Source organism: Myxocyprinus asiaticus, chromosome 35, assembly GCF_019703515.2.
Source record: "Myxocyprinus asiaticus isolate MX2 ecotype Aquarium Trade chromosome 35, UBuf_Myxa_2, whole genome shotgun sequence".
Taxonomy (NCBI): Eukaryota; Metazoa; Chordata; class Actinopteri; order Cypriniformes; family Catostomidae; genus Myxocyprinus; species Myxocyprinus asiaticus.
In genome coordinates, this window is record NC_059378.1 from 16,447,187 (window position 1) to 16,469,339 (window position 22,153).

Below are 22,153 nucleotides of genomic sequence, written 5' to 3' on the forward strand. Positions count from 1 at the left end.
GCACGGTTCCTTGACACCCCCATCTCCCAGATTGCCCTGTTTGGCGACACTGTTGAGGACTTTGCCCAGCAGTTCTCGGCAGTGAAGAAGCAGATGGAGGCCATACAACACATCCTGCCCCGGTGCGGCTCAAGACCCCACACTCCGTCTGCTCGTCGCCATGGGCGTCCTCCTGCAGCAACAACACGTGGCCCCTGTGGCCCGGCCCCGGCATGGAGCCCAACGCAGGAAACAGATGCCACCCGTCTCACAGCCGGCCGCTAAGAACCCGAGGAAGGCTTAAAAGTGCCCCTGAGATGGGCGACCCAGGGGTGAGAGACCTGCTTCTCTGGAGCTGGTGAGCAGACCACTCCATCCCACGGTGGAGGGCCGGGAGGAGAATCCTTTGTTTAATATTTTGCCACATGCCCAAGGGGCTGCGGTACCAAAAAGTTCAACAAAAGAGTGGTTTTCTCATTTCCTAAGTCACATGTCCGGTGCATATGACTGTCGTCACGACCACTGTCCTCCGTCCCATTTTTACAGTTATAATGCTCGAGCGGCAGACCCCCCGCCTCTGTGCGTCCAGCTGTGGCACAAACATGCCCACACGGCATTGGTTCCGGTGGAATCGAGGACGAGATTCCTTCGATGTCCCTGGACTCAGCATGGCCATGGGGCTCGAATCCCCTCGACGTGGCACCTCGAGCTCTGCCCCGCCACGAGGCTCCACCCGCCGGTATGTACAACGTGATCATTCCCTTGGTCCCCCTCGCCCGGAGTTTGGGCGCGTGGCTCGCGCTTTCCAACCCGTCGCGATGGTTGACCCGGACCGTCCAACTCAGCTACGTGATTCAGTTCACCAGGTGCCCGCCCAGGTTCAGCGGCATCTGCTTCACCTCGGTGAAGAGCGAGAACGCCGCTACCTTGTGTGCGGAGATCGCTACCCTTCTGTGCAAGGACGTGATAGAGCCTGTCCCTCCAGCCGAGATGAAGAAAGGGTTCTACAGCCCTTACTTCATCGTACTGAAGAAAGGCGGTGGGTTGCGACCAATCCTGGACCTGCGAGTACTGGACCGGGCTTTGCACAGACTCCCGTTCAAGATGCTGATGCAAGAACGCATTCTAGCGAGCTTCCAGCATCAAGATTGGTTCACGGCAGTAAACCTGAAGGACGCGTATTTCCAAGTCTCAGTCTTACCTCAACACAGACCCTTTCTGCGGTTTGCCTTCGAAGGCCAGGTGTACCAGTACAAGGTCCTCCCCTTCGGCCTCTCCTTGTCCCCTCGTGTCTTCATGAAGGTCACAGAGGCAGCCCTTGCCCCGCTTAGGGAAGTGGGCATCCACATCCTCAACTATCTCGATTACTGGCTAATCCTAGCTCACTCTCGAGAGTTGCTGTGCGCACACAGGGACCTCGTGCTCCGGCACCTCAGCCGACTGGGGCTTTGGGTCAACTGGGAAAAGAGCAAGCTCTCCCCGGTTCAGAGCATCTCTTTTCTCGGTTTGGAGTTGGACTCAATCTCGATGACAGCGCGCCTCACGAACGAGCGCACACAGTCGGTGCTGAACTGTCTGAAGGTGTTCAGATGGAGGGCAGTGGTTCCACTGAAACTTTTTCAGAGGCTCCTGGGGCATACTGCTCGGGTTGATATGAGACCGCTTCAGCACTGGCTTCAGACTCGAGTCCCGAGATGGGCATGGTGCCGCGGGACACATCGCGTGACCATCACGCCGATCTGTCACCGCCTCTTCAGTCCTTGGACCGACCTTGCATTTCTGTGGGCAGGAGTTCCCCTAGAGCAGGTCTCCAGGCACATCGTGGTTATAACAGACGCCTCCAAGATGGGCTATGGTGCTGTATGCAATGGGCACACAGCCACCAGCTCCTGGACTGGACCACGGCTGCTTTGGCACATCAACTGCCTAGACTTGTTGGCAGTACTGCTCGCCCTGCGGAGGTTCCGGCCATTGATCCATTGGTCCAGACGGACAACACAGCGACGGTAGCGTACATCAACCATCAAGGCGGTCTATGCTGCCGTTGCATGTCACAACTCGCCCGCCGTCTCCTCCTCTGGAGTCAGCAGTGCCTCAAGTCGATACGAGCCACTCACATCCCGGGCAACCTCAACACCGCAGCGGACGCGCTGTCACGTCAGGTTACCCTCAGGGGAGAGTGGAGACTCCACCCTCAGGTGATCCAGCTGATTTGGAGTCGATTCAGTCGAGCACAGGTAGAACTGTTTGCTTCCCGGGAATCCTCCCACTGCCCGATTTGAAACGCCCTGACCGAGGCACCCCTCGGTATAGATGCACTGGCACACAGCTGGCCCCCTGGACTACACAAAGACGCATTTCCCCCAGTGAGCCTACTTGCACAGACCCTGTGCAAGGTCAGGGAGGACGAGGAGCAGATCGTCCTAGTAGCACCCTACTGACCCACCCAGACATGGTTCTCGGACCTTGTTTTCCTGTCAGTAAACTGCGTCTTCCTTGGGCAGAGGCCCCTCTGCCCCCAGTCACCATGCTTTGTAGAAACTCCTCCCCCTTCAGGTAGGACCTACCATGGGACCTCTCCACATGACATACTTCCGACAAGACTCGGTAAGACCATGTGATGTGTTCCACTGAAAATACCCCCTCCCCCCTTTTTGGGCGGGGTGTGGTCTCCACGGTGTCTTCCCCTTGGGAGGGACACCCCCCGACGTAGACACTTATGGCTCCCAGTCGGTTAACAAATTCCACTCTTTTTGGGGAGATAAGAGAGGAAAACAGGCCTCGGCTGGGCTAGCCTGTCCCTATTGTTGGGTAGTCGACTTGTTCCTGAAGGACCATTTGATGCTCATAAGAGTGTTGGGAGAGGTTACGTGATGGCCTGGTGTGCTGGCTATGAGGCACACAGCGGTCTGCCTGTCTCACACCGCCAGTTCATGTAACACAGTTCAGCTAGTTGTGGCATTTTGTATAGGGACCCCTAGTATCACTACATCGACACAACGTCAAGTGAGTGACAGATAGGGAACATCATGGTTACTTTCATAACCTCTGTTCCCTGATGGAAGGAACAAGACGTTGTGTCCCTCCTGCCACAATGCTGAACTACCCGCTGAAATGGCCGGGACCTTGTCTCGGCTCCTCAGCACAAAACCTGAATGAGTGGTTGCATACCAGCTCCTTTTATACCCGTATGTCCAGGGGAGTGGCATGCAAATTCCACTCGCCAATTCCCATTGGCCTTTTTCCAAAAAAGCAGAGGTGTTTGGGGCTCCCAAGAGTGACCCCTAGTGTCACTACATCGACACAACATCTCGTTCCCTCCATCAGGGAATGGAGGTTATGAAAGTAACCATGACGTTATTCCTTGCCTCACGTAACACGAGATCTTTATCGGATGATCTCAGAAAGTTGGCCAGAATTGATCGGGGCCTGAAATTTGGCCAGAATTCACTCACTTCACCGGCCAAGTCTGCTCCCTGGCTCGAGGCCTCTGGGGGGGGTGTCCACTTGAGTACGTAAGTGTCTTTTAATGTCTCCAGAGCCCGAGGATTTTGAATTCTTTGAAATATTGTCTTCCTAGAACAGTTATGGAACAGAGTGTATCAAATCTCACCAGTTTATGATATTAATAGTGTTAAAACTAGCAAAGTGCGCAGACCTCACCGTTCACACGTCCGAACCTAGCATGGAACCAAGCAACCTCCGAAAATGTAATTTCTATAAACAAGTGATATCAGGTCAAACTGAGTGTGTTAGCATGCTAGAGGTTGACAAATTAGCTCAGTTAATGCTAAGCCAATGAAGGAACTTCTGCATGACGTTTTTGCAACCTTGTTGGCATTATGATTTTTGTATTAAGCACACAGCCTCTGTGAAATTGAGCAAACTTTGTGTTCCATGAAATGATTTAGAGTGATCAGTGAAGTTTTTTTTTGTACTAAGTTAAAGTGTGTTCACACTGACAGTGATTAAAGAGCTGGTTGGAGCTCGCAGTCACTGTGCTGTTGGTCTTTGCTAGTAGTTTGCACACACATTGGCTCTAATAAATTCGCTGCATCACATCACTGCTCATTTTCATAAAGTTGAACTCTGCTCATCTCTGTTGCATCATCAACGGTCAATGATGCTCAATTCGCCGGAAATCATAAACTCTCATTGAAAATTAATGACTTCACGCCACTCACGCTGTCAGTGTTAAACACCCCTTTACTGCTCAGCAATGCATTATTCTAAATAAATTTGACCATATTAATAGCTAGTTTACAGATAAATCTGTTGTCACACTTGGTTTTCCATAATTAAGGTTGTAAATCAGATTAATTATTTTCAAATGCATAATGCTGACAGTAGAAAGTTAAAAACAGAGATGAAATTTAGCCATTCCAAAAGACAAGACCTTTAAAATGAGCTTAAACACAAACAGCTGACATGCAGACAAAACAGGTTTGAATAGTTAAAATCTCTGCATTGTACCTTTGGTTGAATTGCTCCAGCGGTTACCTTCAGAATAATGGGACAGAGTGAGGAGGTTGACACATGAGGCACCGGCACCAGAGCCAAAAACAGTAATGCGTAAAGGGTCACCCCCAAAGAAAGCAATGTTTTCACTTGTCCAGCGCAGGGCCTGGATTTGATCGAGAAGTCCGTAGTTACCCTTGGCTGCCTGGTCTCCTGTGCTCAGAAAACCTGCAAATGGAAGAAATAATAGACAGAAATAATAGACTGAATATTCTTTGCAGCGCTGTTCTAATGTAAAGCCTTTAAAAAAAAGGCTGTGAGAAACTGAAATATGTAAAAGCAAATTGCAGAAGAAAGTATTTGAGACATCCAACCCCACCCCCCCGCCCCCCACCACCACCAACCCAACCCCTCTCAAAACACTCTTTTACCATCCAAGAATTATTATGACCACACTTTTTCACCTCAGGACAGCTTATATAAACAGCCTTAAATGGCTGTTTATTTCTTGGAACTCACACTCTGCCTGACCTCTCCTGGCTATTAGCATGTTGTGTTTGTGCAGCCTCATTATTTGGGCTATTGTAGCACTATTATTAAAAAATGAAAAAAAAAAAAAAAAAAGGAAATCAAGCTGGATGGGTTGAAGTGAACATTTCAAATAAGAACACAGCAAACACAGACCAATCAGCTGTGAGCTCAAGGCTACAATTAAACAACAGTTAAATGGGTGAATAAGCTGTACTTTATTTTCAATGGATATCTAATGGAAAATATAATTGCTATTGAATTATTGATATAATGTTATTATTGGAACAACATACGATTATTTAAATGAGTAGACCAGAGACCAGAAACATCACAATCCGGCTTATAGAGCAAAATAAAATTAATGGCAAAAAGATTAGTCCAACTTTATATTAGGTGTCTTTAACTATTATGTAATAACATTAAAATGCATACAATACAATGTATTTATTGTGTATCTACATGTTGTTCTGCAAAATTATCACAAGATTTACATTTGCATTTGAAGCGCTGTGCCATTCGGTGTAGAAAGAATTTAAGAGTTCATCATAAATCATGTTGGCTCTGTTCCAAACCTAGTGAGCTAACTATGTAAGCCATAGTCAGCATCACATACACACTACTAAAGCTGCAGCTCTTCAAAAAGGTAGGTAGCATAATTAAGCTGCCTTCCAAGATACCTTCTTTTGGCCAATTTCTTAGGCATAGTTGCATGTATCTTTGGCAGATAATAATGCATTATATTTCCCATAATGCATTGTGGTGAGCGAGAGAAATGCTGATTATAGATATAATTAATTCAATACCAAAACGTTTTGATATAATTATTCCAGTGTAATTAAAAATTGACTATTTCACCCAATATTTGTATGCACTGTGCATTTTTAAGCTTAAGAGATTATTGCAACAATTTCTGAGCAACATGCTCATGCCAAACGCTATTGAAATCTAATTGAGTCGACTCTCCCATGAGCGATATTTTTATGATGCTCAGAGCTGCTGCCTATGTAGAGCGTTCTGAAATTGGTCACTTATGATGTTACCTGAGAAGTAGACTACTTAAGTTTTGGACAAGAACCTTTATTTTTACTTGTTAGACCTGGCCTGTACAGTAGTTCTACTGTACTGTGTAAACTACATTCATCTACATTACCCTTCTCTGTTTCATTGATCCTTCTCTGCTTTTCTTCACACAAAAAAAACTAAAAATAAATAAATGATGTTTTGGTTTAGTTTGCTCAGCCAGTAGAACCATAGCTCTCTGGGGTTAAGTTGAAAACGCAGTTATTGTTTTACCCATTGGCTTCCACTTAGGTACATTTAAATTAACAACAACACAGTTGGTGCCAATATATTATGAGAGTCATTGAAAAATTTGTGATTACACAGAAGTATCCCAGCAATGCATTTTAATGGAAAGGTAGTCACCAACTTATTCACTACAGTAGGCTTATCCTGAGAAGATACATCTTGGGGGAGATTGCCGAATACTGATTGTGTGCATGATCTGTGAATAAAGTACCATTTAGCTCTTGCAATTGCCCTCACATTCCCAGAACACATGTAATTCAATATAGAAATGCAACACATACTGTACTGTGACTCAAATCAGGCATGTTTCAACCTGTACCAATTTCACTGCAATGCAAGTATTACAAAATGCTCATTTACAAAAGAACAGGACAAAAATCAACAATAACTTTTGTCCTTTACACAAAATGTACAAACAAAACACATCTGACCCATACTCAGGCACTTTCCTTTGGTTAATTGAGTTCTTTATTGAATTTAATTGATCTAGTTGTGTTGCTACATCAAGAAGTTGATCACCTGGAAGTGGCCGCCGAAAACAAGTGCACATTTAATTAATTCCATTTAACCAAGGCAGTGTGCAGAGCAAATCAAAAAGACCAGGCACAGGTTTGAAAATTATAAGCGATCAAATGGCAGACTGTGAAGTGTTCATGTCTGCAGCTCCAAGCCACGAGCACATTTGGCTGCTAACACAGGCAGGCGTAGACAAGCTCTTCACCCCCATGCGTGCAGAGAGGTGCAATCCAATCACAGTGGAACAAAAAGGGCCTCCATAACTCTGGACAATGAATAGCCCAGAATTGTGTATGGAGATTAAGATTCACTACAATATACTATAATGAGACATGTAATGGAGGCCCTGAGATTTTTGTCACCACATTGAAGGAGAGGAATGCTCTGGATTTGCTTTCTAAGCAGTAATTTCTCAATTCTTTTAAAGTAAGGGTCAACAGGACAAGCAGGTAAGGTTCAGCAATATTAGTAATGCCTGATATTACACTACGTGGCTGAAAGGAAAACCCCCTTCTTATTATCAGGTTTGGCTCAGCCCCTTAATTCCACTCGCAATCCCCACAGCCATGTTCCAACAACTAGTGGAAAGCCTTCCCAGAAGAGTGGGAGCTGTTAGGGAGTACCAACACCGTATTAATGCTAATCAGTTGGAAATTAAATGTTCAACAAACATATTTGAGTGTGTTGTTTAGGTATCCACATATCTTTGGCCATATAGTGTACCCATCTTCCCTGAAAATACAAGAGCCCCGATGCATAGCTATGCCTTTAGATTTCAACAATATCTTTCAAGAGTTACTCCCACAAACGATTATCAAAATGAAATGGCAAAGTGAAGCACAACATTTCATTGCAAGATATCCTGTACAAGGTTAGCAACACTGTGAAAGACAGAGTGCCAAACCTTGGAAGCTGTCGGGCTGAGATAACCAAGCTCTACTCTCATAGACATGCTAATGGCTCTCCTTCAAGAGGTGTAATCAACTTCTGTTATCATAACAGATTTCAGGAAATTGTAAGACTGTCAAGCAACATCCTTTAAAACATGAATCACAACATTGAAAGATAGCCACTTTGAAAAGCCATCTGCACCAACTGTCCTTTGCAGAAGTACACTCTGAGGTGCATAACGATTGTATGGATTGACCTCAGAACAAAACCTTAGGCACATCTACCTACAGTACCAGTTTTCACACATGCCAGGGTCTGTATTATAAGACCTTAAGTTCCACAGCTGAAAGCCATATTGGGAATAGTCCCAACAGAGGAATAAAAATGGAATCAGATGGCAGACGGTTGGCCCACACATTGGAATTCACAATTAGATGAAAAAGCCACTGAGGCTTAGTTCCAAGTGCCATGTACTTAAATCAGTTCCTCTTGAAACTCTAGCAGATGGCTTGAGATGTTAAATTAATCTCGATTTGGACTGGAGAGGGCGAGCAAAGGTAAGAGGGAATAGGACCAATGGTGGAAATGTCTAAAAACTTAAAACAGCATAGCCTAAAGCAATTTGAGAGGTGTCAAAGAGGCATTATTGTACATTCCTTTCAGGGATACAGATGAAGAAAGGCAGTCACAGTAGGTTGAGTCCTGGAGATGCTGCATTAGAACATTTGCCAGTTTGGTTTCTCTTCTAACAGAAATGTCACAGCTTTATTTGTCTTTTCTGTCTCCACTAACCTGGCAGTGAGACAAATTTGCCTTCCTGTTGTGTTAATGTCCCTAAAAATATTTACAGTGTGACAACACCTTCATACTGTCCCTTCCTATGATAAAATTATCATCCATTTCGACCTGGGACCTTCATTCTGTGAAGCGACAAGTGCTATCCATTGAACCACCATGCCAACCTCAATCACACTACACGATTTTTGGCCAGATTTTCTTCCGCAGACAGATTTAGTCTGTGACAAAAACCCCAGCTCGCCGCCAAATCAGTGCTCACTACGGTCGGCGATGCTCGTTAAGTATGAGCAGTTCAACGATGTGATCTGAGCCAGTCTTAAGCAGTCACAGATGCTGCGATATCACAGACTGCCCATGTCTTCCCAATGTTTCTTTCTGCCCTATTTTCTTTTTTCATCTCTTCTTTTGTTTTTCCAGACATAATCAGGGCACAGATGACTTTGACAGTGAGCATGATCATGATCATAATAATGTCTCGTGTGAATTCATGTGAGAAAACGTTTTTTCGCTGTTGGTTGAGGTTGCCTCTTGGCCAAACATCTTGTAGTATTTGCACCTCGTCTGCGTTCTGTTGTGTAGTGTGTGCGCTGCTACGACAAGAAGATGACAGATGACAAGAAACCTTGTTGTGTAATGTGAGCACTACAGCGATTCAGGTATTCTGACAGTCCTGTAGTGTTCGCTTGCCCTAATATTATTACTATTAAATTGAAAACAGCTTATTTGCATCATGTTAGAGTCATTCAATATTCTCTCTATTTGGAATTATTCAAAAAGAATTGTTATATCCTTAACAACAAAATTTAGTATATTTAATTCCAGTCATTTAAAAAATAATTTTAATGCAGAAAACTGTCAAAAATACAAAAAATTAATTCTGTTAAATAAAATTTACATATTGAATTTCATGAAATCTACAAACCCACAGAATTATTATTTTTTTTTTTATAGTGTACTGAGTTTTATAGTCACTGCCCCAAGTGGTAATTAGCTGTATTACATACTGATAATTACTATAACCTACTGTACAATGTACAGTAACCACAGATTATATGAACTACTGGCTCTGAGCATTGTCTCGGTCACAAGAGATTAATACACTGGGGGTTGGCATAGGCTAATATAAGTGAACCACTGCAGGATCCCAATTGAAGTTGACTTGACAGACCTATTCCTGGCTTTAGGGCTTTGAAATGCAGAATTCTAAACCTGAAAACTGCTGCTCCTGGCAAAATACAAAAAATTTTAATAAGAAAAAAAAAAAGAAATATATATATATATATTATATATATATATGTATATAATAATAATAATTTCATAGGGAAATTACATTAAAGTAACCTGCTTTCTTCTAGAAAAATCCATCTCCTTTTATTTCTGTCCTCTCCAAGGAGGATCAGTTACATGATGAATGTCTTTCATGTGAATACATTTTGTGAAAAATAAACACTAATAAAAAATAAATGGCTGTAGACTTTGCAACATTAGTACATAAAAAATTGCCTTCCAATGTAATCCAAACAAAAGCTAAGACAGAGTAATCTTCTCAAGGTAAATACAGGTAATGAAATGTGCATTTCAATAATGGAACGGATTACTTTAGTACACCAAGAGATATTTAGCATATATTACAGCTGTCAGATTCTTATCAGGGTAACACCTCTGTCATATCCCATTTCAGTGGACTAAGCACATTAAATTACCTCTGGGCAAGGCCTACAGTTTTGCTGAACACATTTTTACAGAACAGTAAAAATTATATTAACATTATGTATTGTAAAGCATCAATGTAACAACATAACATAATGTAACAACACAGTGCAATGTAACAACATAAAAGCATAATATATATATATATATAGTTACATTTTCTATTCGCTTTAGAGTTTTATTCTATTTTTTATCATCTCTGTCTTGTTGTTGTAATGTTTGTGCACTGGAAGCTTCTGTCACCAAGACAAATTCCTTGTATGTGTAAGCATACCTGCAGAGGTGGGTAGAGTAGCCAAAAGTAAAAGTAGAAGTAAAAGTACTAAACATAAATAATTACTTAAGTAAGAGTAAGAAAGTATCCAATTAAAAGAGTTCTCAAGTAGTGAGTGACTCGTTACTTCACAAATGACATAATAGACATTAACACCCCTATATTCCATTACATAATACACATTTAACATGTATTACAGAATTATTATTATTATTAATGGACATTCTGTCATTATTCACCATCATGTTGTTCCAAACCCATATGACTTTCTTTCTTCCAAGCAACATGAAGTAAATATTAGACAGAATGTTTGCCAGAGTGACTATTTACCTTCAGTGAATTTTTTTTTTTCTCTATATGTTGAAAGTGAATAGTGAGCGAGACTGTCAGTCCCTAACATTCTGTCTAACATATTTTGTGTTCCACATAATGCAAAGTGTCTCACTAGTTTGGAACAACATGAGGGTAGGGAAATGATGACAGAATATTAAATTATGGCTGAGCTATCACTTTAAAGGGGTAGTTTACCCAAAAATGAAAATTCTCTCATTATTTACTCACCCTCATGCCATCCCAGATATGTATTACTTTTTTAGAAAAATATTTTAGCTCTGTAAGCCAACATTTTGATGCTCCAAAAAGCACATAAAGGCAGCATAAAAGTAATATAGTGATATGATAGGTGTGGGTGAGAAACAGATCAATATTTGTCATTTTTTGCTAGACAGCAGGGGTGATATGCAGAGAATGTGAATCACCAAAAACACAAGAAGAAGAATATGAAGATGATCTGTTTCTCTGTTTCTCATCCACCACATTGCTTCTGAAGATATTAATTTAACCACTGGAGTCTTATGGATTACTTTTATGCTGACTTATGTGATTTTGTTTAGCTTTAAAATGTTGCCATCCATTCACTTGCATTGTATGGACCTACAGAGCTGAGAAATTCTTTTAAAAAATATTCATTTGAGTTCAGCAGATGAAAGAAAGTCACACATCTGGGGTGGCATGAGGGTGAGTAAATAATGAGAATTTAAATTTTTTAAGGGCTCTTGTCAGATCTGGAGGAATTTGTCCATAATTGAGGTTTGGAAACATTTCTAGTAATTATTATGGCGAAAACATGAAAATGTCCCACAGGGACATTATATATAATGCTGAAATATAAACCAAAGTAAGATCATGCTTTATTAATGCCTTCTTTTGCTATTTCATAACTTTTAAAGTCCTGCATTGATTCTTATTTCAGTGTAGTTACAGTTTTCAGAGTCGAAAGAATTTAGATCATTAGTTCTGTACAGCAGTAACTCCGCTCTCTAAGCACAGAGTAAGTAGCCTGTGTAGGGCACCAACCCTGGTTGTGGAACACTCGCTGTGTCTGAAACCCCCCTATCCACTATACAGTGCACTATTTCGAGTGTCCGCATTTTGTAGGATTGTCTGAATTCTGAGTGAGCCACTCGTTCCCTACTTTTGTTCACCCATTTTTACCCACAATGCACTCTAATTTCGAGTGTACATTTGATGTACACTCGACGACAGTTAATTGCCCACAATTCATCGCAGGGAAGACGTACGAGCTGGGAGTTTACTGCTTCCTCCACTCCTGCAATGTTTTCTTTCATGCTGAATGTATTAAATTACTTTTTGACAAATCATTAAAATGATTAAAATAACATAATAACATACAGAGATGCAAAACATACAGATACATTTTAAAATATATTCTTTATTTGATCAAATGTGTTTACTCTTTATATTAACACACAGTATATATTAAAAATGACAAACAAAATGAAGATTTATTGTATTAATATATTATTTAATAAGAATAACAAGGCCCAAAAATTTTAAAAGTTCATATGTGATGTTGTTTCTGTGACAGCCCCCGAGATCCGACGCTTTGTGTATACGTCAGCGTCTGAATCCACTCATTTCGTTCACTCACTGCTGACAAATAGTGCACTAACTGCCATTCACTATATAGGAAATAGAGAACAATTTCGGACACAGCCACTCTCTTCGCCATACGATCGCCTCGTGCCCGCCCTGCGCACCTCGCTGTGCACGCACAGAAATGCTGTCTGTTCGCGCTCCAGTTGTCAATCACGCGAACAGCAGAGCCAAGGCATTTATTTACACTTAACTTGGATGTTTACATGGATTTATACAGTAAATCCACCTGAAGTAGTTGCGATAGTTTCCAGTACCCCCTGTGAATGGTAAATGCGTAAATATTGCTCATGACATGCGGCACGTGGGACAAAGCGCACTGATATATTGCTGCACTGATTTAAAAATGTACACTTAAAAACTGATGTCATAAGAGCCCATATTTACAGAATCACCCTGAAAATGACCATCACAGTACACAAAAAAGCCCGCGTTAGGATTAGAGCCAAAACTTACCTCAGTGTGCTGCCTTAAATTGAAGCTGTGATTTTAATCTTGAAATATCCGCTTGTTTTGGTGTTAAATGAAGGCATTGCATGATGAAACTATTCTTTTTTTCACTGTGCAGAGTGAAGAAAGTGTTTCACTTTGAAGAGTTTTATGCTGCAGCACTGATGACTTGAGTGACAGTCTGTGACAGCAGCGCACGCCTCTTTGTGAACTTCTGCTCTCGTAAAATTCCCATTCAACAATCACTCAATAAATTGCGTATTAATTAAAATTAAACCCAGTAATGCAATGACAAGAACGCCGCCCATTGTAAAGGAATAAAAAAAATTCATTCGAAATTTACTTGAGTGAGAGTACCCCCCACTTTTAAACCTACTCTAAAAGTATTTTTTCCCCAAAAAGTTACTCAAGTAAATGTAACGGAGTAATTGTAGCGCATTACTACCCACCTCTGCATACTTGGCAATAAAGCTCATTCTGATTCTGATTCTGATTCTGGAAATAACATAACATAACATAACTTAACGTAACAAGGACTGTTAATCAATTAACATTTTTAAAATCTAATTAATTACAGGATTTGCCAATTAATTAATTGAAATTAATCACAATAAATCACATATAATCAAAATGTATTGAGAAAGGCCCCCAAATAAAGATAATTTAGTATATAATATTTTAAATAATTATCAATATAATGCTGTATATATTAAATATTATAAATTAAATCATTAAAATACATTACAACATACACATATATTGTGGCAGCAGACATGTGAAGCATTTAGACAATATAAAAAGAGGCATTAAATTGTTTGTTTAATTTCTATATCTTTGAACTGTGAACCCTTTTATTGTCCTAAACCTCATGTGTCAGGAAGACACTTGTAGAGCGTCTCACTTTGGTTGCGTTATGTCTCACAATTTTTCATCATCTCCAGTGATCAAAACATAGTTTGAAACTTTAAATTTTAGAAAAATGCTTCCAGAGATCCCTGCATTCTGTTGGCCTAGCTATCTTTGTGCATAAGAGCACATCATCTGGGAAGGCTGTGCTACCTGCTCTCTTTGGTTTGATGAGTTGTACTGACTGCTCCTTCTGCAACAGATTTGCAAAAAAATAAATGTGGTACATTAAGTTTGAATTGCTCCGTTGATAGGAACATTCCTTACATGGAATTTTAAGTATGGTTCGGGGGCATGATTAATTTTTGCATTATTCTTTGAACGTTATTTTTCATATAATTCATAACACAAAAATAATGTTTAATCGACAGCCCTAAACATAACATAACATTACCGTAACATAACAAATTATTTTTGGAAGAGTCTGTGGTCTCTGATGTGAAAGTACAGCTTAAGGGTTCAGTAATGTGTAAATTACATTAGGTGCTAGCTGAGTTGCACAGGGGTGGCTAATGAAGGCTGATGTAAATACTTGCTCTTCACTTATTCCAGCTTGCTAACTTTGCTAAAGGGATGCACAGCAGCTTCTGACAGGGCCAAACAACCATATACAATCTAAAGCAAACCCCCAGAGCAGCAACAGCCTGCAGTTTGAATGTTTTGAGTAGTTTGAATATGTCTATTTTATGTTTATGCAAATGAATCATTAATGAATAGAATTTAAAAGTTACATAAAATAAAACTTTGGTTTTGAATATATATGAAAACTGATTTTTACAGCAAATTTACAAGGGGTGTTCAAGTTCTGGTTTAGAGGGGATTAACAACACTGAGGATGAAGATACACGAATCATGCACATGAGTGTTATATTTGTGAAAATACGTTGCTGGCTGTATTGAGACTGGTGCACAGCTAGCTAGTAGCGTGCTGATTGTTAAGACAATGGTGTGCCGGTGCGGTTGCCACATATTCAATACCAGAATCATTATACATAAATAAGACATTGTATTTTCATAATTTAGTGTCTACTGTAAATTTTTTAAGCAACCCCAAAACTGCAAATTGTATAATTTTAACCCGCAATTGTGTTTTCAAATTAGCTAAATCTGTTGTGAAACAGTGACCCTGGCAACACTGCACAGGCACTGCAACTGCTCTGGAGAAGAGAAAGCGAGAGGACAAGTGTGAGCGTTCGCATATGCAGTGTTTAGAAAAACGATGGTTCTCACTAGATTGACGAGACTTGTTTTCTGTCACATCTGCCTTATTTGTGTTTATTATGAGAAGTATTCTAACTAAATTCTAACTGCATTCTGAATACAGGTTCTTGAAAACGTAACAAGGGTTGAATACAGTTATTTCATTTTTGTATTCTGAATATGAACGCCGTTACATGTATTCCATTACAGCCCAACCCTGGTTGAACCTGTGTCAGGATGCTCAAAAAAAAATAAAAAATAAAAAAAATAAAATAAAAAAAAAATAAAATGCAATGTTTTGATAGCGCCACAGAGTCACAGAGTTTACACTTTTTGGAGGAATCAACCTACGAATGGCATATTTAAAATTTGTCTCTGCATATTAAGCTTGAAAAGAAAGTGTGTAAAAAAAAAAAAAAAAAAAAAAAATATATATATATATATATATATATATATATATATATATATATATATAAAACTCATCACATTTAAATAATATAAGCCATTGATATTCAAGATATTTTGAATCTGAATGTCAGCCATTTGCTTGACAAAACAAATGAACTCTGTATTGAAAAGTTGGAGGTACATCAACAGGATACAATTATTTTTCTTAAAATACTGCTATGCAACATGCATGAAAGCCCCAAACTGCAGCACAGCTCTCTGTGAAATATGCTTCTTGGTAGTTGCAATGCTTCAGAACCTGATCTGAATTGTTAACCAGCTCCCTTTCCATAGAAAAGAACAACATTTGCATACAGATAACAGCCTTCTGCGGTTTAACACACACACACACACACACACACACTGTGAGCAGGATGAAAAGAGAGAAAGGAAAAAGGAGAGAGAGCGGTGGGAGAATAAAACCTTTTCATAAGAAGTGAGAGTCTAAAGATAGCCCTCCATCTTTTTTCCCCACTCACTCCTCTCCAGTGCACAACCCGGAAATATTCCTCTCCTTTGTGACGTGTGTGAGAATGAGAGAATGCAGTCGAGTGCTGTCTTCCCAGTTTTGGTGGCCTTATCACTACAAAAACGCTGACCCAGAAACTACTCTTATCTAACAGAGTACATCCACATATTACAGACTTCATGTTGATAATGATCCAAGGCTTTTTCTAGGAGACAGAAGAGAACTGAGGCCTCCCCTACTCGGCGAGAGGTATACATGACCTCAGAAACCTGCATGGAACCTGGAGGCAAGGTCTCGCTAATGAGGCCAGACGAGGGAAGAAATGATGTTGAGATGAGCCTCATTTGCTCAGTCCCTGCAGTAACAAATGTAGCTTTGAAAATCATCTCAGTTCTGCAGCAGTGACGGTGGAGTCACCGGTGTTGAGCCTGGTGCTATGTGTTTAAAAACTGGATTCATGATGATGATCGTCACAAACAAACCAGCTCACTTCTGCAAAAATAAGCATTGGACCTGTGGCTTAGTGGTTAGTGTGCAATGGCACTTGAGCGGAAGATTGAGTCTGACTCTGATTGAGTCTGTTTTCCTGTCCCAGTTCCTACCTTATTCTCCCTATCATATTCTGTCTCCTCTCTGACTGTCCATATCATTGCTAAAGGCAGGTGCTTGCTTACAGGCCCAAGTAAAAAGTGACCACCCCCATATATGATGTAATATATGATATTCTGGTCTCTAGAGTCTGCTTCATCCTAAAGTTTACAGTCACTGCTAAAGCCACTGCAGAACTGCAGCAGAAAGGACAGAAACTTCTCTTAGCTTAACTATGCTGGTGCTGGAAGTAACAACACAACAGTAGAAGCAAAGCAAATGAAACTTGACACCACAACATTAACACACAACTCAACTGCATTAACAGAAATGAAACATTTGCAAAATTGCTGCATTTCAAGTAGCTTGTACTGTAATGGAAGTGGCCAGACCACTTTGGGGAGTGCAACAAGACCAACACAAGTTGTTTCCAGTGAAATCTAAAGATCTAAGGACATCTGTAGTTATACATATTTGTCTAAAGTAAAAGCAGACTGTACACTTGACAGAAGACAAATTGCTTTTTTAGTCAAAGATGTAAGAGCCAGTCAGCTGGTCATTATCGCAAAATATCCTGCTGTGGCTTATTTTGTGATAATGTCATTATCCAGCTTATTACACAGATTCTTACCAAATAAACAAATACATGGACATTAAATTATAAGTGTATTTTTATGTCAGCAGAAAGATACCATGGAGTGGTATAAGAGAATTCGGTTGGATGGCACAACGGTCAATAATGCAGTTTAGTGCTCATTATACCAAAATATTTGACAACAGAATGCTGTGATTGACCAATCAGAATCAAGTATTCCATATACACCTCTGTAATGTCTGTTGCCTGTTATAAATGGTACGAATGTACATTTGTGGAAATGACTGTTCCTTTGTAATTTTGTATAGTACTTTGCAGTTAAACATGACATGTAACAAATAAATTGATCAAAAGTTTTTTATTAATACAGCTCAGCTATTTTTTTATTTATTTTTTACCTCAGAATTTGCATACTGTAGAGTAGTGGCTCGCATCAGAATGTAAAAGCTAAACAGACCGAATCTGTGTACAGACTGAAGCGATGATGCCTTATTAGTTGTACTCAGCCACGCAAGAGGTGCCATAACTCCAAACCGCCACCCCCACTCTTTGGCAAACTGAAGTTTGCAGAGAGGCTCCTGTCTGTCAGTGCTGTCAGATGCTTTTGGTGAAAGCAGAAAAACATGAGATGAGGTGTCAGAGAGGGCATGCAAGACATAAAGGGAACAGTATCGAATGCTATCTCAGGGGCTATAGCGGTTAAACATGTTTGACAACTCCAGCAGCTCAAGCCAGTACCTGAGCTGCTCTGGCCAATCAGAGCTCTCATGGCCGGGTCTGAACCTGCGGCCAGTGAGGAGCCGAAAAAAAGTGTAAGTACATTCTGAAACCCATCCAGATTAAATGTCACTCTGTGTCACTGGGTCTTAAAGCCCCCTTCTACTCACTCATGGGTTGGATATGACTATCGACCCATCAGTGAAGTGCCACAGATGACTCATAAATGTCTTTGTCTTTTTGCCCTCCTGTCTCGGGCACCATAAAATCCTGAGGTTCACCTCTGAAAAAATAATTTTTATACTCCAGAATAAGTTATTTCAGAGATTTGCTTAAACAGATACAGATTTGAATTTGCATGTAGTTTAATATATACAGTATATAATGGACTCCAAACTGAAGCTACTGTAAAATGGAAAAGTGACATGGGTTTTACAAGTAATGTATTATATGAATTCAAATATATTCATGACAAAAGTCAACAAACATATACCCACACGAAAGTAAGAACACAAATAAGATCTCCAAAATAGCAATGAGACTAATGGAGTCTTCAGCTTCTTAGCTTTTCTCCCAAGAAAAAGGCACCAGTAATCTCATGTGTCTCTTCCAAAGTTTCAGAAGTGATGACAATGTTATAAACTGTGCTCAGATTTGCCAAAACACAATCAAAAGTAAGAGATTTCAATATGAACTCAAAAATGTTTCATTCAATTCCTCCAAGGCTGTACTGTATGTCAACAAATGTCTCATTTGTTTAAATGACTATGTTTCCTAAGGACTAAGAAAGTGAAACAAAGTTGATACTTACATGAAACATAACTGAGAACTTCATCAAGTCTCCCAAGATATGAAAGAGCAACTTTTGAGCAAAATTATTATTTCCATTATAACAATGGCAATTGTTGCTCAACAGCATCTAAGACATCTCTACAGAATGACTCTATTCATAAGAAAAATAAAAAAAATCAATAAATGTGAAACAGTCACGAAAAGACAAGTGGTAAATGAGAAATGCTTCGATATTGCACTTCAAGAGTCATTAATGTAATGGATGCTGAACTACAGCACCCATAACAGAAGATCCTCTTCACAAACGCTTTCTGTTTCTCTCACTCTCTCTCTCTTTTGTGACCGCACAAAATAAACAGAGACAGTTTATCTATAGATCTGAAACTGATAAGAGAAAATAAAAGCGTATCACTGCCAAAACAAATCTTTAGCGGAAAACAACATTAACAGAACACTTATTCATGCCAAACATGTATCAGTTCAGTATTGGCAGTGAATACCTAAACAGTCAATGTCACAGCCTGCCATCTACCTGATAAAGACTTTGACAAGTTAACTGCTTTTGTTCTGTCTATCAAGCACCTCTACAAAGGAAAATGTTCTTTAAATAAACGATTATATTATGATCTCACAGGCAGTAGCGGATTTATCCACCACGCAAACCATGCATTTGCGTGGGGCCCCGGACGTCGGGGGCCCCCCAGCCAGAGTAGGAAAGCTCTGCAAAAACCGCTTGAGGGGTGACATGTTGTTCTGGGTACACGCGCGAATACTCTGTTGTCTGCGGTCTCAGAGCAGTTCACGAAGCCGCCGGGTTCGGGTCAGTTGGACTTTGGGTTCGGGTTTGTAATTTATACCAAAAATATACAGGCCTTCCGAACTTGTTTCGCCCACGCACACTCACTCACACAGATACGCGCAAACGGACGAGTTAGGGGCCGTTCACACCAAAGAGTTTTTACGTGCCTCTACTATGTTTTCCCATTGTTTTTCTATGTAAACACGCGCTGGACGAATGTCCTTGATTGCTGTACTGCGTCTCACTGTTTCTTCAGTGTCTCACGCAGGACAGGCACATTTTTAGACACTGTATCAAATTAAAAATAACTTCAGGTTTCAAAAACGCCTGTCGAGACACAAAGATTTAACATCCTGAACAAGTTCAGGCTGCAAAGTTGTTACAATTTTAAACATTATTCCAGATTATTCTTGCACTAAGCAAAGTTTCAGCACTTGATAAATGGCAGTTTTTTGTTTTTCTTATGTTCTAGAGTGCTGAGGGGCCGCCGTGGCTTGTATGTTTACTGTTACTGTAACGAATGTTGCCCACAATGCTTAGCCTACATAAAATACAGCCTTTCGCAACATGATGAACAATATACTGCAGCATTAGAATATAAGCTCCAGGTGAAAGTAAATAAGAACTATAATACTATTGTATACAACAAATCCTCAAAGTAATAATAATAATACTGTATCATATTATAATGACAATCTGGAGAAAAATATATAGTAGTAATATATACTGTAAAAACTGAATTTCAAAATGTTACTGGGTGAAGTAGTAGGTTTTGCACACTCTGTTCACACACACACACACACACACACACACACACACACACACACACACACACACACACACACGACACACACACACACATGTTGGTGCAGCTATCATTATGAGGACTCTCCATAGACATAATGATTTTTATACTGTACAAACTATAGATTCTATCTCCTAAACCTAACCCTACCCCTAAACCTAACCCTCACAAAAAACTTTCTGCCTTTTTACATTTTCAATAAAACATAGTTTAGTATGTTTATTATGGGGACACTAGAAATGTCCTCATAAACCACATTTATAGCATAATACCCTTGTTATTACCAGTTTGTATCCTAAAGAAAAGTCCTCGTAAACCACTTAAACCTGCCCACACACACACACACACACACACACACACACACACACACACACACACAGTGTTTTGTAAACATATATGTAGGTAAATATTGCTTTTTTATCACTGTATTGTAGAAAAACTGGAAAACATGCATTAATTATCTTTAACTAGATTTTTATTTCATTAAACATTTTTAATGTACTTGTCTACAACGGCTGATAGGAAGAATTTAAAATGATGATTTAATAAAACACATTTTGTAATTTTTTTAGCAAAAAATTTCAAAATGGGGCCCCAGGTTGGTTGGTTGCTTAGGCCCTCAGAAATCGTAAACCCGCCCCTGCTCACAGGCCGAACAATCTCTTCTTGAATGGTAACAAATCTCTGTTTGAGCAATCCAAAGCAGATTGAGAAGACAAAACCTTGAAAAACAGTCAATTATGGCGTATAAGATTTATAAACTGCACATTGACGTACTACAAAATAAACCAGTCACAGAACAGTCACACAGAACAAAACATCATCTATCAATTAAGCATGCTTTCTCCTGCAACTCTTTGAAGATGTATCATAAATTCCCATTTGTGGTGTGCTTGCATTATAAATGAATCATAAGGCAGCCATTCCCGTTTGATTGTAATAGTATTGCAAAAATCCTGATGGATTCTGTGGCTTCAAAGGCGCCCATCTAAAAGACTTCAGGCAGGCTTGGAAATGCACAAATCTAGCAGGCTTTTAAAAATTTAAACAGAGACAGACCCTTCTTCTGGGACTGGCTGTCAAACCTGTCCTAATATGTGAGATACACAAACAGCTCACAATGCGGCATATAGTAAAGGCTTTGCTCTCAGGCCCGGAGAACAGCAGGTCTTGGATTTATAACCTTTCTTGAAGCATAGACAAATACACAAAGGCACACACAGACACTCAAATGTGTGATACAAAGATGCACACATGTTCTCTTACACACCTATGCGCAGCATGCAGACACACTCGCAGAGCTGCACGGTCGGCCTTTTCCTTAAAACTTACTAAAAGTAAAAAATAAAGCAAAGTCATATCCATTTTCTCAACCTCTTTCTAAGGGAACACTGAAGTCAGATGTCAGATTTGGTGTGTTTTGACGTTTCATTAGTGGGAAGGAGAAAATTTCTGGATACTGCACCGTTTACAATTTTTAACCCTCGTCAACTTCAAAGATTAATTAGAAAATACACTATTTGGCCAAAAGTAAGTGGGCACGTCCTTCTATATAACAGGTTTGGCTATTTCAGCTACATTAGTAAAATGAAGTGTGCCTTTTCTGTTCCAGCATGGCATTGCTACTGTGCACAAAGTGAGGTCCATTAAGAAATGGTTTATCACAAGTCTTTTGTGGAAGAACTTGACTAGCCTGCACAAAAACCAAATCCGAACTCCTCTGAGCACCTTTGGGATGAACTTGAATGCTGAATGTGAGCCAGGCCCCATCACCCAAAATCATTGCCTGACTTCACTTATGTTCTTGTGTCTGAATTTAAAGAGCAAATCCCTGCAGCCATGTTCCAACATACAGTGAAAAGCCTTTCCAGAAGCTGTTCTAGCAGCAAAGAGAGGACCAACTCCATGTAAATGCCAATGGTTTTGAAATGAACTATTCAACAATCACATACAGATGTGGTGTA

The 22,153-nt window shown here is 40.2% G+C and overlaps 1 protein-coding gene across 2 annotated transcripts in view; it reads right to left on the reverse strand.

Moving 5' to 3' along the window:
• nlgn1 (neuroligin 1) overlaps nucleotides 1-22,153 on the reverse strand; it is a 442,740-nt gene that overhangs the window by 11,358 nt on the left and 409,229 nt on the right. For both annotated transcript variants that reach the window (XM_051672421.1, XM_051672419.1), the window contains one exon: nucleotides 4,453-4,665. In XM_051672421.1, the coding sequence (XP_051528381.1) occupies nucleotides 4,453-4,665 (213 nt within the window). The remainder of the gene's footprint in view (nucleotides 1-4,452; nucleotides 4,666-22,153) is intronic.